The sequence below is a fragment of the Chelonia mydas genome, chromosome 14 (genome assembly GCF_015237465.2).
Source record: "Chelonia mydas isolate rCheMyd1 chromosome 14, rCheMyd1.pri.v2, whole genome shotgun sequence".
Taxonomy (NCBI): domain Eukaryota; kingdom Metazoa; phylum Chordata; order Testudines; family Cheloniidae; genus Chelonia; species Chelonia mydas.
In genome coordinates this window covers 33,930,374-33,947,567 of record NC_051254.2, presented here as the reverse complement: position 1 = coordinate 33,947,567, position 17,194 = coordinate 33,930,374, and the positions used below count along the sequence as shown (strand labels likewise).

General features: G+C 44.8%; 1 protein-coding gene across 1 annotated transcript; it reads right to left on the bottom strand.

Moving 5' to 3' along the window:
- Positions 1-6,572: 6,572 nt before the first annotated feature.
- On the bottom strand, positions 6,573-7,597 carry LOC119567665 (olfactory receptor 6N1-like). Its single transcript, XM_037914455.2, has one exon. It carries the CDS (start codon positions 7,580-7,582, stop codon positions 6,626-6,628), a length of 957 nt encoding a protein of 318 aa, XP_037770383.1. The 5' UTR covers positions 7,583-7,597; the 3' UTR covers positions 6,573-6,625.
- Between the last annotated feature and the right edge of the window lie 9,597 nt (positions 7,598-17,194).

Genomic DNA, 17,194 nt, shown 5'->3' with positions numbered 1-17,194 from the left:
CCTCTTCAAAAACAGGTGTGATTGATTGGTTCACAGAAACATACCTAGCAGAGGGAAACAGGGTTAAAGCAATAAAATCCTATGCACATATTGTCTGATTTCACACACCATTTCAGTCTCTTGCTGAAGTTCTCATTATCCTCATCGCAGCCGTCCAGGAGGCTCCAGTCTTCCCTGGAAATGTTTTCCTTCAGGGTTGCCTCGTTGAAAGCTACCGGTTGGTGCCTTCTGTTCGCCATACACAGTGCCTTTTTCTCCACCTTCACAGTGAACGGGAGTCTGGCTCTCAGCAGGCGATGGTTGCTACTGGTGTTGAATGATGGCACTACTGAAATATCCTGCACGATGCGTCGTCTATTGATCAGGAATTAATTGATTTCATTCTTTGTCTTCCCATTTGGTGCGATCAGGATCCATCTTCAGTTGGCCTTCTTTCGGAACCAGGTGTTACCAATGAACATTCTCCTCGTCTCTGCCAATATATCTGGTCGTTCTCGCACGTTTCATTCTCCGATACCGATGAACTTTTCGCCCTCTCTCCCTCTTCCAACCTTGGCGTTAAAATCTCCCATTGCAATCCTTTATGTGGAACTCTGAGCGAGGGTTTCCTCCAGCTCCTGATAGAATCCTTCCACATTATCATCTTTGCATGCACTTGTGGGAGCATAAATCTGGATGATTTTGAGGGTACTGTTTTGGTTCAGTAGGTGGTAAAGCACCCCGATACGTGATGACTTCAAATGGCATGAGACGATTTGTCTATCTAAACACTGCCTTTCCTTGCCAGTTTAAGCAGGTTCCACTTAACCCAGGTACCCCCAAAAAACGAGGCAGGTTGCCCCCTGCAACCCCGGCCTCTCGGATAGTCTGACACCCCAGTCAGAATCTCTCCCCACTTATTCACAGATTCCAAGGCCAGAAGGGTCCCTGGGATCATCTAGACTGCATCGCTATGAAACTCAGGCCGTAAGACTTCCCTGAATTAATTCCTGTTTGAACTAGAGCAGATCCTTCAGAAAAAACATCCAATCCTGATTTTAAAATTTCCATTGATGGGAAATCCACCATGACTCTTTGTAAATTGTTCCAGTGAATAATTACCCTCACTGATAAAAACTGTGCCTTATTTCTCGTATGAATTTGTCTAGCTTCAACTTCCAGCTCTTAACCCTTGTTATACCTTTCTCTGCTAGATTGATGAGCCCACCCTTATCACATTTCTGATCCCCACATGGTTACTTACAGACTGTGATCAGTTTGCCCCTTAACCTGCTCCTTGTTAAACTGAACTGATTGAACTCCTTGAGTCTTCCAATCCTTTAATCGTCCTCATGGCTATTCGCTGAACCCTTCGTGAATTGTGAATTGTGGGCACCACAACTGGACGCAGGATTCCAGCAGTGGGCGCACCAGTGCCAAATACAGAGGTAAAATAGCCTCTCTGCTCCAGATTACCCCGTTTATATATCCAAGCATCACATTAACCCTTTGAGCCACAGGCTGTTTTTTTATCCACTCCGAAGTCCCTTAGTTCAGGGTTCCTGCCCAAAGGTCCCCTGGGGGTTCGAGAAGGGCGTCTGAACCTGACTACACTGGTGCATGCAGTGTCATAGCTGAAAGCTTGTCTCTCTCACCAACGGAAGTTGGTCCAATAAGAGATATTACCTCACCCACCCTGTATCTCTCATACACTGCTTCATGCATTTCTCCCACGGGGCTTTTCCTTTTGAGCATCAGACCACTGAGGTCTGTCTACAGATACCATGAGGGAGTGCTTGCAGAATTTAACCCTTATCTACCCATACCACAGACACCCAAAGTAACTGTGTGTATCAGCAGGACTTGGACCTGGGCCTGTAAGGTTAACGGGTAAGTAATATCCCCATACTGCAACCTGGCAGTGCCTGTAGCTGACTCATTCCCTGTGGCCCATAATCTGCAGTGGTTGTATGCCACAGTAAATTCCATCCTGCATGATCGGACTGAAAGTGCTCTTGGCTCCTTGACCCTATATTCGCCCATGGGGCGCACCAAGAAGTGTCCAGGCAACAATGTGGATCCCAGCCAGCTGCCATGACCACCCTGCTTCTCTGTGTCTGAAGTCCTGGTACTGACCTCGACTCTGACTTGGATTCTGACTCCTGATCGACCCCTGGAAACTCAACTGGGATGCTGATACCTGGTTTTGACCCTCGTCCCAATTCCTGATTCTGCCTCCGGCTCTGACCCTCGGCTTGACTCTTGACCCTGATACGGACTCTGAGCCCTGGCTTCAGTTCCGGGATCTCCAGCTCCTACCACTTGTCCTACCTACCTCTGCCCAGCGTCCTGACACAGACGATGTACCGTAAAGATGAATACAGACACTTCCCACGTTCTTCACAGAAGACGAATCTTAAATTGTTCATGCTTAATTGCTCAAGCACTTTAATACCCTGGTTCGGAAGGTGATATATAAATGCAAAGCAGCAGCAGTTTGGAATTGGGTGCTCACCTCTATTCGTAGGACAGCTCACACTGGAGTCGATGAACTCATTTCTCAGGGTTTGAGACCAGGTGAGTGACGTAATACCTTTTCTTGGACCAACTTCTGCTGGCGAGAGACATGTTTTCGACACACAGAGCTCTTCAGGGTTTGGCAGACAGGACTCCGGTTCCACTGAGGTTCTTGTCTTTCATCATTCTGCAGAAATGGGACTTTCTCAGTAAAGACACCTGCAGTTATCTGAAGGGATGAGCTGGTGCCTGTGATCTACCTTTGGAAAATGGGCTTCCCCTTTGATTTAATAAGTGTAAATGCTCTCTCATAGTTGTATTCTCTCTTCATGCTTTTCAATACAGTCCCACTTCAGCCTTTCTCCCACTTGGTTCATTTTGTGTCTCCAAAGCGTTGTAGCTAACAATGCCCACTGTGAGTTGCAATTATACAAGTCCCATTCTACATCATGTTTTAGTCTAACGATCCTTTGTGGAAAATATTTTAGATCATGGACAAACAGCAGCTTACATTTTTGGGAGATGCCTGTCCAAGGTGATGGCCAGTTATCATGTACTTGCACTGCCCCTGAATTAGTATTCAAGAGATGCTGCCATCTAATGGGCATTTTTGAAAATAGCAGCCCATATCTCACTCTTACAACATGCTGCTGCCTAGTGGCCATTTTACAGTATAACTTTCCCATTATTGACAGGTTTCAGAGTAGCAGCCGTGTTAGTCTATATCCGCAAAAAGAACAGGAGGACTTGTGGCACCTTAGAGACTAACAAAGTTATTTGAGCTTAAGCTTTCGTGAGCTACAGCAAAGCAGAGGGGCATTCCTGGCACATGATGGCATATATCACATTGGTAGATGTGCAGGTGAACGAGCCCCTGATGGCATGGCTAATGGGATTAGGTCCTATGATGGTGTCACTTGAATAAATATTTGGAGAGAGTTGGCATCAGACTTTGTTGCAAAGATAGGTTCCTGGGTTAGTGTTTTTGGTGTGTGGTGTGTGGTTGCTGGCTTCAGGTTGCGGGGCTGTCTGTAAGCGAGGACTGGACTGTCTCCCAAGATTTGTGAGAGTGAGGGATCATTTTTCAGGATAGGTTGTTAATCTTTGATGATGCACTGGAGAGGTTTTAGTTGGGGGCTGAAGGTGATGGCTAGTGGCATTCTGTTACTTTCTTTGTTGGGCCTGTCTTGTAGTAGGTGACTTCTGGGTACTCTTCTGGCTCTGTCAATCTGTTTTTTCACTTCAGCAGGTGGGTATTGTAGTTTTAAGAATGCTTGATGGAGATCTCGTAGGTGTTTGTCTCTGTCTGAGGGATTGGAGCAAAAGCAGTTGTATCTTAGAGCTTGGCTATAGACAATGGATCGTGTGGTGAGCCATCAGGGGCTCGTTCACCTGCACATCTACCAAGGTGATATATGCCATCATATCAGATTTATTGATTGATTGATTTGGCTTATACAAAAATATGAAGACTTTCTCAGTAATGGTATCCTACATTTGGACAAACTTTGTCATGAGAAGAGATATGAGATGATGTGAATCAAACTATGTGTGTCTTTGCAACAAAGCCCGATGCCAACTCTGTCCACATATTTATTCAAGTGATACCATCATAGGACCTAATCCCATTAGCCACGCCATCAGGGGCTCGTTCACCTGCACATCTACCACTGTGATATATGCCATCATGTGCCAGCAATGCCCCTCTGCCATGTACATTGGCCAAAACGGACAGTCTCTACTCAAAAGAATAAATGGACAGAAATCTGACATCAGGAATCATAACATTCAGAAACCAGTAGGAGAACACTTCAACCTCTGTGGCCACTCAGTAAAAGATCTAAGGGTGGCAATTTTGCAACAGAAAAGCTTCAAAAACAGACTCCAAGGAGAGACTGCTGAGCTTGAATTAATATGCAAACTAGATACCATTCACTTGGGTTTGAATAGAGACTGGGAGTGGCTGGGTCATTACACATATTGAATCTATTTCCCCATGTTAAGTAGCCTCACACATTCTTGTCAACTGTCTAAATGGGCCATCTTGATTATCACGACAAAAGTTTTTTTCTCCTGATGGTAATAGCTCATCTTAACTAATTAGCCTCTCAGAGTTTGTATGGTAACTTCCAACTTCTCTGTATGTATATGTAGATATCTATCTATCTATCTATCTATCTTACTATATGTTCCATTCTATGCATCCGATGAAGTGAGCTGTAGCTCACGAAAACTTATGCTCAAATAAATTTGTTAGTCTCTAAGGGGTCACAAGTCCTCCTGTTCTTTTCCCCATTATTGTATTGGCTACTGAACTCTATTGGTCACTAGTCAGTATTTCTGACACTCCCACCGGCCTCATGTCCTCTACTCTGCTGCCATCTAGTGTTGATTTCCCAGCATGACAGCCTGTTGCTCTTCTCTCCTCCAGTGGATTCTTCTCTCTATAGCTGCCTCTTTCCTGTTCTTGATTCTCATGTCACGTGGTGGCCGTTATTTAATATAACAGCCCAAAACTCATTCCATAACATCTGCTATATCCATCTTTCACTATGCAGTACAGAGGTCCTCTTCTCTTCAGTGCTCTCTACTCAACACTTACACACCGTTATACAGCTTCACCTCCCTTTCCATTGGTCATTTGGCAACATAACTTCTCCTTTCTTGCCCTTCCACTTTGGCTGCTGTTCATTGGGCAGCACAGCTGCACCTGTCCTCTCTGCCCTCTTGTGGCCCCAGACAGCATAATTGCATCTCTCCTCATTTCTTACCTACTGCTAGGGGGGTGCTGTTTCAAACTATAGCCACTGGGAACAAAATCGTACAAAAAATGGTTGCAACATTAGTGGCTACAAGAGCACATAGAGTGGCAGCAGCTCTCAAAGGCTTAGCAGGGGTTTCTCATCCATCCAGTGCCTTTCTGTTGATGTGGGCTCTGTGTCCAATGGAAATGCATAGATTGAAGCTACCATGAGAGAATCCCAGTGGCTCTCCAGGCTGAGATTCTCAGAGGCGTGTAAGGTGATATGCATCCATCTCCCATTTCAAAGGGATTTGGGTGACTAACTCTGTTATGTCCCTTGTGAAATCCCTTCCACAGAGTCGGAGCCCTACAATTCTCACTGGTGCCCAGCTCCCCTACCTCTGGCCAAGCCCTGACGTGCTCCCAGTGACTGAGCCAGCACTGCCGTGTTTGGCATCACAGGAGTTCTGCCCGTTGGTAGGTGGTAGCCGCTTCCTCTCACCGTAAGTTGCCTCACCCCCTGAGGAAAGGGCCCTGTGTGGAGCAGAGCTGCCTGGGGTACCTGAAGCTGACTAGACAGTGTGCCCTCAGAACTAGCCCTGTCAGACATTGGGCTTGTTGCAGTTAGTTTTTTGGATGCTCATTGTAACAGGTCCCCTCCCTTTGAACTGCTCTGTGCAGCTGGTGGAAGCAGAGCAGCTGGTGCCCTGCAGGGCCATGAGCAGAGTCCCTCGTCAGTGACCGTTTGACAGACCCGACCCCCGCAACGGCCTCAGTTCTACGGGTGCCCTGGCAAACCCCCAGCTGGGCCTGGACAGTCCCAGTGGACCTGGCGTGTGAGTCTACCTCTTTGTTTGCCCAACCTCCCTGCCTCCAAGGGCCCGGTGAGCCTGGATCTGTTGCTTTCCCAGAGCTGGTCACAGCCAGGTGTAGCCCAGATAAGAGCTATAACGCTGTTCCTGGTGAAGTGTCCAGAGGTCACTGCTGGGGCCTTTCTGGCCTCTGTGAGTTCAGTGAAGATGGTTGGTTTGCAGAGGGTTATGACGGTAATATGCACAATTTCAGGGGTGGCAGATTTCCCAGCCTTACGTTCCCATCTCTGCTGCACAAGGAGTTACTATTTTTATTGTCCAAACATTTATTTTGATCAAGAATGGCTTTTTTAAAGATCTAAACAATTGGTTACAATTTTGTCTCCATTCTGCCTAGTGCCCATAACTCCATGATGGGAACATGGTTATGGCCACCTCCCTCCCTGGTCCTTCCACTGAGGTGGACAACACTGAGTGCTGAGATTTTCACTAGGACTTTTCAACTTAATTTTAATGGGGGATGATTGCTGAAATCACCCAGACAGCCTGAGGTTTTCAAAGCTAAGTTATTATCTCAGAGTCTCTGCACGTTTTTGCGAAAGCCACATTTACTGACTGCTTTCCTCAAAGCTTCCTTGACCTCTCTGTTTCTCAGGCTGTAGATGAGGGGGTTTACCAGGGGAGTCAGGACCATGTAGCAAAGAGAGAGCACTTTGTTTAGGTCTCTCAGTGTATCACGTTTCGGTAGCATGTAGACAATCATTAGGGTTCCATAGAAAATTGTCACAACAATGAGGTGAGAGGAGCAGGTGGAAAAGGCCTTTTGCCTACTGGTGGTGGAAGGGATTCTCAGGATGGTGGAGATGATGCACATGTAGGATGTCAGGGTTAGTAGGAATGGAGGCAGGGTGAATACACAGGCTAGTATGAAATCCGCCAATATGACCTGATGGGTGTCACTGCAGGAGAGCTCTATCAGTGGGAGGGGATCACAATAGAAATAGTCAATTTCATTTGGGCCACAGAATATTAACTGTGATAGGAATAAGACAAAGACGGTAATAGCCAAAAAACCATTTAACCAGGAGCCTGCAGCCAACTGGAAGGAAAACCTGATATTCATAAGAGTTAAATAGTGCAGGGGTTTACATATCGCTAAATACCGATCATAAGACATCGCTGCTAGGAGATAGCATTCTGTAGCCGCCAGAGAACCAAAGAAATACAGTTGTATGATGCAGCCACTGACTGAGATGGTCTTGTCCCCAGTCAGGAGACTGGTCAGCATCCGGGGCACGATGGCTGAGGTGTAGCAGGTCTCTACACAGGACAAATTCCCCAGGAAGAAGTACATGGGGCTGTGAAGATTCTGGTCAGCCACAACAAGCACCACAATGAGGGTGTTCCCAACTATGGTTGCCATGTAGAAAACTAGGAACATTAGGAAGAGAAGAATTTGCAGGTCAGGGAGATCCCCGAATCCCAGGAGTAAGAATTCAGTGATGGCTGTTTGGTTTCTGCAGTCTGCCATTGGTTGAGTCTAGGAACAATAAATCTGTGCGACTGAATTGGAAGGACACAGAGTTAAAAGTTAATCAAATCTCGTGAATTAATTCCATAAATATTCAGAAACTCCCTCCCTCTCCTGGTTACAGGCTGAAATTTTAAGGCTAAATTTAGATTTCAGAGCAAAGTGCCAGGAAACTGAGGCTGAGGACAGAACATTGCTCTGATGGGGAAGAGGGTGTTCGACACGGATACCAGTGATTACTATAACAGCCCATTTATCTGGTAGCCACATACTGATATGACAGATCAGATCATTTCTCTGTCTATCATATCCTATCTAGTGACATACCAGAGCTTAACAATGATGCTTAAATGCTGTATTTCACTTCTGGCAATGGCCAGAATCATGCCATGTCTTAGGAGTCAAAATCAAACATCAGCTAAAATCTTGGACTGAGATTTTTCAATGTGGTCTAGAGTTCTTAGGCAAAGGTCCTTCTGTTAGATTTCTTTCCATTAATTCTAACAATATATCCTGGTATATTCAGCATTTCAGTGCCCTGTAGGAGAAGGAATAATTTTCACCCCCTCACAAGAGATCAGTTCATGCCATCAATTATGAAGTGGAGTAAATTCTCCCTTAGTGCCTGTGCTGGTGATGGTAACGTGGTGAGGGACTGGCAGTGCCTTTTCTGTTTCCCAACAGTAGCTATGTAGCAGTCATAAAATACAGCTCTTTGGAGGGTGGATCTTAGGAAGGGGTAAAACCAGGCTGATGTGCAAGCCTAACTGGGGAGTGACCCTCCCCACTCCATAATGAGTGTGGAATGATAATACAGGAAAGGCACTGGGTGAAAAAAGATGCTGTCCCTAAACTCAGAGTCTAGAAACAATCTGGCATGTGTGATCCGGGCTAGTAAGACTCTATCACCACTCGCCACCCTATTAAAAGTCATGGAAGACCGGAGACATTCCAGAAGGCTGGAAAAGGGAAAATATAGTGCCCATCTTTAAAAAGGGAAATAAGGACCACCCAGAGAATTACAGACCAGTCAGCTTAACTTCTGTACCCGGAAAGGTAATGGAGCAAATAATTAAGCAATCAGTTTGCAAACACCTAGAAGATAATGAGGTGATAAGTAACAGTCAACATGGATTTGTCAAGAACAAAGCATGTCAAAACAACCTGATAGCTTTCTTTGACAGGGTAACAAGCCTTGTGGATGGCGGGAAGCGGTAGATGTGGTATATCTTGACTTTAGTAAGGCTTTTGATACTGTCTTTCATGACCTTCTCATAAACAAACTAGGGAAATACAACCTAGATGGAGCTACTATAACGTGGGTGCATAACTGGTTGGAAAACCATTCCCAGAGAGTAGTTATCAGTGGTTCACAGTCATGCTGGAAGGGCATAATGAGTGGGATCCAACAGGGATGGGTTTTGGGTCGGGTTCTGTTCAATATCTTCATCAATTATTTAGATAATGGAATAGAGATTACACTTATAAAGTTTGCGGACAATACCAAGCTGGGAGGGGTTGTGAGTGTTTTGGAGGATAGGATTAAAATTCAAAATGATCTGGACAAACTGGAGAAATGGTCTGAAGTAAATAGGATGAAATTCAATAAGGACAAATGCAAAGTACTCCACTTAGGAAGGAACAATCAGTTGCACACATACAAAATGGGAAATGACTGCAGAAGGAAGAAGTACTGTGGAAAGGGATCTGGGGGTCATAGTGGATCACAAGCTGAATATGAGTCAACAGTGTAACACTGTTGCAAAAAAAGCAAATATAATTCTGGGATGTATTAGCAGGTGTGTTGTAGGCAAGACATGAAAAGTAATTCTTCCACTCCTGGGCACCACATTTCAGGAAAGATGTGGACAAATTGGAGAAAGTCCAGAGAAGAGTAACAAATATGATTAAAGGTCAAAACCTTGGTTTGACACGCATCCCAATCCTGACTCTGTCTTTGACTCTGACCCTCGGCTTAACTCTGACTCTGATTTTTGCTTGACCCTCAGCTTGACCCTGACACTGGCTCTGACTCCTTGCTTCAGTTCTGGGATCCCAAGCTCCTGCCACTAGTCCTGCCTACCTTTGCCAAGGATTCTGGAAGTTTTCCTGGACCACCCCTCACACTTGTAGAAGGCCAGCCCTGTGGGACATGGAGGTAGTGGGTCACCCCCTTCCCAGCATGTTCCAAGGGGCACTAAACACGCCTGAACAGGTCGACAACCCTCAGACAGAACTTCCCATGGTGCAAACACAATTGGGCAGCTTTGACCAACACTCCGTGAAGTAGTTAGGTTACAACCTGTCTCCGAGGGCCTCAAAATGGACCCCAGGAAGGTGAACGCTGTTCAGACCTGGGCGGCACCCCTGGAACATGCAGTGCTTCCTTGGGTTTGCTGCAGTGCTTCCTTGGGTTTGCTAATTTTTATAGGCATTTCATGCCTGGGTTTTCAGACCAGATAGCCCCATTGACAGTGCTCCTCCGCAAACATGCCTCTTTCACCTACTCTCCGGAGGCTCAACAGGTGTTCAACCAGCTCAAGGTGGCCTTCACCAGTGCTCCAGTCCTGATCCATCCTGACCCAATGCGGGCCTTTGTCAGTGAGACTGATGCATCTAATGTTGCAATTGGGACCATACTTCCCCAAGAATCAGGCCCGCAACAGCACCTATTCCCTTGTGCTTATTATTCTGAGAAACTCACACCCAGCAGAACAAAATTATGAGATTTTAGACACGGAGCTTCTAGCAATCAAAGCCACCTTTGGGGAATGGCGCCACCACCTTGAAGGTGCCCAACACCTAGTACAGGTATACACACATCATAAAATCTTGGACTATCTCCATAGGGCAAAGGTGCTGAACCAAAGACAGCTTCAATGGGCGCTGTTGTTCACACACTTTTATTTTACCGTCACCTATCACCAGAACAAGGCAGCCGATGCCCTGTCCTGAAAAGGGGAATACACTAGCAAGAGATGTTAAGAGTAACAAGAAGGGTTTCTTCAGGTATGTTGGCAACAAGAAGAAAGTCAAGGAAAGTGTGGGCCCCTTATTGAATGAGGGAGGCAACCTAATGACAGAGGATGTGGAAAAAGCTAATGTACTCAATGCTTTTTTTGCCTCTTTCTTCACGAACAAGGTCAGCTCCCAGACTACTGCACTAGGCAGCACAGCATGGAGAAGAGGTGACCAGCCCTCTGTGGAGAAAGAAGTGGTTCGGGACTATTTAGAAAAGCTGGACGTGCACAAGTCCATGGGGCCAGATGCGTTGCATCCAAAAGTGCTAAAGGAGTTGGCGGATGTGATTGCAGAGCCATTGGCCATTATTTTTGAAAACTCATGGCGATCGGGGGAAGTCCCGGACGACTGGAAAAAGGCTAATGTAGTACCCATCTTTAAAAAAGGGAAGAAGGAGGATCCGAGGAACTACAGGCCAGTCAGCCTCACCTCAGTCCCTGGAAAAATCATGGAGCAGGTCCTCAAGGAATCAATTCTGAAGCACTTAGAGGAGAGGAAAGTGATCAGGAACAGTCAGCATGGATTCACCAAGGGCAAGTCGTGCCTGACTAATCTAATTGCCTTCTATGACGAGATAACTGGTTCTGTGGATGAAGGGAAAGCAGTGGATGTGTTCCTTGATTTTAGCAAAGCTTTTGACACTGTCTCCCACAGTATTCTTGCCAGCAATTTAAAGAAGTATGGGCTGGATGAATGGACTATAAGGTGGATAGAAAGTTGGCTAGATTGTCGGGCTCAACGGGTAGTGATCAATGGCTCCATGTCTAGTTGGCAGCCGGTATCAAGTGGAGTGCCCCAAGGGTCGGTCCTGGGGCCGTTTTTGTTCAATATCTTCATAAATGATCTGGAGGATGGTGTGGATTGCACTCTTAGCAAATTTGCGGATGATACTAAACTAGGAGGAGTGATAGATATGCTGGAGGGCAGCGATAGGATACAGAGGGACTTAGACAAATTGGAGGATTGGGCCAAAAGAAATCCGATGAGGTTCAGCAAGGATAAGTGCAGGGTCCTGCACTTAGGATGGAAGAACCCAATGCACCGCTACAGACTAGGGACCGAATGGCTAGGCAGCAATTCTGCGGAAAAGGACCTAGGGGTGACAGTGGACGAGAAGCTGGATATGAGTCAGCAGTGTGCCCTTGTTGCCAAGAAGGCCAATGGCATTTTGGGATGTATAAGTAGGGGCATAGCCAGCAGTTCGAGGGACGTGATCATTCCCCTCTATTCAACATTGGTGAGGCCTCATCTGGAGTACTGTGTCCTGTTTTGGGCCCCATACTACAAGAAGGACGTGGATAAATTGGAGAGAGTCCAGCGAAGGGCAACAAAAATGATTAGGGGTCTGGAACACATGACTTATGAGGAGAGGCTGAGGGAACTGGAGATGTTTAGTCTGCAGAAGAGAAGAATGAGGGGGGATTTGATAGCTGCTTTCAACTACCTGATAGGTGGTTCCAAAGAGGATGGTTCTAGACCGTTCTCAGTGGTAGAAGAGGACAGGACAAGGAGTAATGGTCTCAAGTTGCAGTGGGGGAGGTTTAGGATGGATATTAGGAAAAACTTTTTCACTAGGAGGGTGGTGAAACACTGGAATGCGTTACCTAGGGAGGTGGTGGAATCTCCTTCCTTAGAAGTTTTTAAGGTCAGGCTTGACAAAGCCTTGGCTGGGATGATTTAATTGGGTATTGGTCCTGCTTTGAGCAGGGGGTTGGACTAGATGACCTCCTGAGGTCCCTTCCAACCCTGATATTCTATGATTCTATGATTCCCTGACCATACCCAGCTGATGTGCATCCTCAAGCCCTATAATTTCCTGGATGCTCTATTCCCCAAGACCACTTCCTCCTTTAGTTAGTAAGAAGGCACCCCTCAGCACCTTCAGACACCCTATCTAGACTCTAGGTGGTTATTACTGTGGATATGATAGTCAAGCTTCCTTTATCTGCCAAGCATATCATCATCCTCCTAGAAGAGCCTGTCTGGGCAGCACCCCTAGAAGGGATGATGTAAGGCCTAGTGGGTCTATAGGACAACCAGGCAACAAACATCCCCACATTGCTACCTGTAATTTGATTATTCCTTGCAACACACAATCTGCAGTGGTTTAACACCAGGGGAAGTTCCGCCCCATGTGATCTGACTGACAGTGGTCTTAGCTATCCCTGATTGGCTCCTTGACCCTATATAAAGTGATGGGGTGTAAAAGGAAGTGTCCAGGGTCTGGTTGAAGAAAGGCTGTTTCAGTGGTGACTGTGGGGTGTTGGCTCGGTGGCTGGCTGGGCAGAGTGAGATGGATGAGAGAAATGAAACTGAAACCAGGCTAGACCATGAGTACAGGGAAAACATTGATGAAGACTGGATGCCAGCAAGGAAAAAGAAAAGGGGAGATTCTCTGCACCCAGAAGAAGGACCAGCAAACAGGAGGGCAGGAAAGGGAAATGGGGGGAAATTACCTAACTGTAAAATCCGTAGATAAGGACATAAAGATAGGGGATATCAACCCCCTGAGAATGGCAGAGGGGATCAAAAAAGTGCTGGAGATAGAGCAAGAGCTAAGATGGTACCTGCTGGAGACTCATTAGTGGAATGTAAAAACAAAGACCAAGTAGGGACACTCCTTAAGACAAAGGTGCTAGGTAAAATAAAAATAAGTTGTCAGCTACCCAAATTCCTCACAGAAAGAAGATGGGTAGTATCTGGGTGCCAAATGAAATTTCAGGAAAGAAAGCAAGGAATAGGTGGAGATAAGGTGATAAGTGCTAAGAGGCTAATTAGCAGAAGAGGCAGCGATAGCAAGTGCTTGACAGCTGTGCTGGTCACACTTTAAGGGAGGGCTGTGACCAGATAGTCCAGAATATCAGAGTAACTTTAGGGTATCAAAGTCCTATAGTCCTCTTTGTGTGAGATGCTACAGCGGCCAGAGATTTGGTCATGTTGCAAATAATTCCAATGGGAAAATACAGCGCAGTAAGTGTGGAGGTGACCATTCATAGGATGACTGTGAGGAAGGGACAGAACAAAAATGTTGAAACTGTGGAGGAAAACACAGCTCAGAATATGCAAGCTGTACTGAGGGGAGCAAGCTAGAGAACTACAAAAAACCCAAGTTGCTAATAACATGTCCTGTGCAGAAGCTGTTAGGAGATACCTAAAAGAGAACCTGATGTGAGGAAAGGCAATAGCCTGCAACAAATTAATGGGTGGGAATGAGTAACGTTGGGATGAAAAGAGATTCATTGCATTAATGGTTGATGTAATCAATTGTAGTTCTCAAACAGGAAAGAAAACAGAAAATGAGAATTATAATTAAAGCTGCAGGCTAGCAACCTGTCAGTGGAACAACTTCAGACTTTCCTAAGTGAAACTACTATGGACAGTTAGAAACAGGGGTTACTATTTTCAGCTTGAATGCCCACAGCTTAATAGCACATGGGCAGGAATTAAAGACCAATATTTTTGATATGAAAACAAAGCCTGAGCTAATATGCATACAAGGCTTGGCTAATAGGAAAATAAGACTATAAAATCCCAGGATATGGTCTATATGGACAGGATAGAGAAATGGAAAAGGTGGGGACGCATACCCTTTCACTAAGGAGAACCTGAAGTACCTTGAAGTAGAGATTAGAAAGCTAAATATCAAGGATAATTCTATTGAGGTACCAATACAAAACAATTCTGCATCTCTAAGACTTTATCATGTTTATAACCCATGCAGGAAACTAGAGGCTATGGACCTGAAAGAATTCATTGCAAGTGTCACATACCCACTCATTGTCTGTGGTGATCTGAATAGTCACAACCGATTGCGGGGAAGTGAGAAAAACATGGAAAATGTTCAGAGCAAATCTTTGAAGAGAATAATTTAGCAATAAATGATGGAGCACATACCAGGTTCAATACAGCTGATGGAAGCTTCTCATGTCTGGATCTGGGACCATAGGGAGTGAATGCAGCTGTGAAATTGACAGAGGGGTGGGAATGGCTAGTGGCCACATCCTGACATTAATTACATCTCAAGGAAAAGGATATCCCCACTTGGTATCTTAAAAAAGCAAACTGGAAAAATCTTTGGAAAGAGAAGTGAGCAATATGTGAATAAATAATGTATCTGTGAAGATATTGAGGAATTCTGTAGTAATATTAATAAAGGAATCATAAAGACAGCCAGCCTAGCTATTCCTAGGATACCAACACTGCCTGAAGATAGGAGAAGTGTACCATGGTGGAACAGGAATATGAAATGGTAATTAGGGAAAGGAATAAGGCATATAAGACAGCAAAAAATCCTTAAATAATGGACTTAATGAAATATAAAAAAGTAAGGTAGTTTCACAAAGGGCTATAAAAAGGGCAAAAAGAGAGAGCTGGACACCATAACGTGGGAAAGTAAGTAAAAATACCAATACAGCAAAGATTATATATAAACAAACTAGGGAAATGAATGGAATAAAGACTAAGAGTCACGTAACGCCAAGTCGTCCAGTTGCGGGGCATGGAGTAATAAGCTCTAAGAAAAGAAAAGCAGAAACTCTGGCCACCATGCTTCAAAAAGTCAGTAATGATGAATATCAGAGGATACAAATTAGGGAGAAGAAAAGAACATTAAGGATAATTATAAGATGAAGATGTGGGATGGGAGAAGGATGTGGATATTTTAAATGTAAACTTTAGTGTGGCTTAGGTAAAACCATGGAAAGTATAGTAAGGGAGAGAACAGTAGCACACCTAGAAAGAAGGTTTATAGATAAAACACAAAGTGGGCTCCAGTAAGGTGGGAGTGTGATTTGACCACGTTGTCAGGATAGAGACAGAAGCACAAAAAAGCATGAGAATCATAGAATTAATTATACTAATATTCCTGGGCATAGAAAAAGCCTACGATGTGTTCTGGAGAGAGGAACTACTTCATAAAGTGGCCTCAATGGGTAACATAGGAAGAATGTACAGATGGATAAGGAACTTCTTAGGCAAGAGAACAAGTCCAGTTAGGGAAAGCTTTCTCCAGCGTATAGTAAATTGCAAGTGAAACTCCACAGAGCAGTGTCGTTAGGCCAGCCCTCTTTAACATCAAGATAAATGATGGCCCTGAAGAGATGAGTATAGGAATAGGAATCATGTTTGCTGACTGTGCCATATGGATCAAAAGCAGAAACCTTGAAAGCGCCACCAAAAGAATGACGATGCACTTAAGAGAAGTGCAGAATGGGGAAAGAGTTGGGGCTTCAAATTCTCATAGACAAAACTAAGGGAATGATCCTCACAACATGGAAAAGCCAAAAAGATGTAAAGTTATAGCTATCTGACCAATAGATAAATATACTGACATTACAAATTCTTAGGTGTGATATTTGATAACAAGCTCACTTGGAGGGACCATATTGAAAATATTAGATAAGTGCAAAAGTCAAATACCTTTGGAACATCCTGGGGAGTGGATATGAAAATGGTGGTAATGCTATACAGAGCACTAATTAGACCAGTTATTGATTATGGATGCCCGGCCTTTGGGTCAGCAATGAATACAAATCTGAACTAGATTATATCCACACACATGCATTGCATATCAGGTGGTGACTTCATTACTGTATCTCTGTACTACAGATATATGCATTTCCATCAGCTGCTGCTACTCTTAGAATGAAGCTCCCACACTTAACCTTTTTGGGCCAAAGTACGAGATAATAGTGAAGATAGCACTAAGCTAACCGGTTAGGACAAAAACTCAACATTCCCCATGTAAATAAGGTACAGAAGTGGATAACTGATCTTCATGAAAAGAAGGGATTGAAAGAGACCAAAATGTATAGCTATGGGAAAATACTCTATCATTAGAAAATCACCCCCGGTCGGGAAAGACATGGAATTATATAATGAAATCAATAAAAGAATGATAGGCAAGATGTCACCATTATATTGATTTGCTATAAGTGGGGACACTATTGACAAATACATACAGAGGGTTCCAAAGAGGAAGAACAGAGTGGGAACAGCTTCCTGTGTGCCCTCATTCGGACTCAAGAAAGCTGTATGGCTAACTTTGTATCCGTCTTTACGGCTGAGATACACAGGGATTATGCTAGCACTAAATCGTGCTTTAGATGTGTGGCCAGCTGCTGTGGCCATCCTGTCTGACTCCTTATCAGGGCTGCAGCAGGCAACTCACAGTGGTGAGTCTGACAGCAGAAATTATTTTCTTAATGATATATTACTGCTAACAGCCAGACTGGTGGAACTGGATATAACCAACGTAATAGCATGGATCCTGGTGCAGACAGGGATAGCAGGCAACAAATTGGCTGGCAAAAAGTGTTATTAATCACAAAGAGGTTGACCTCGGGATCCCCTTAAGCAAACTGGAATTTAAACACCTAATCAAAAGTGAGCTAAGGAAGGAATGGCAAGAAGTGTAGGCAAATGAAATGAAGGGGAAAAAAATTCCTGATTCTGCCTCTGGCTCTGACCCTCGGCTTGACTCTTGACCCTGATACTGACTCTGACCCCTGGCTTCAGTTCCGGGATCTCCAGCTCCTACCACTTGTCCTACCTACCTCTGCCCAGCATCCTGACACAGACTGTGTATCGTAA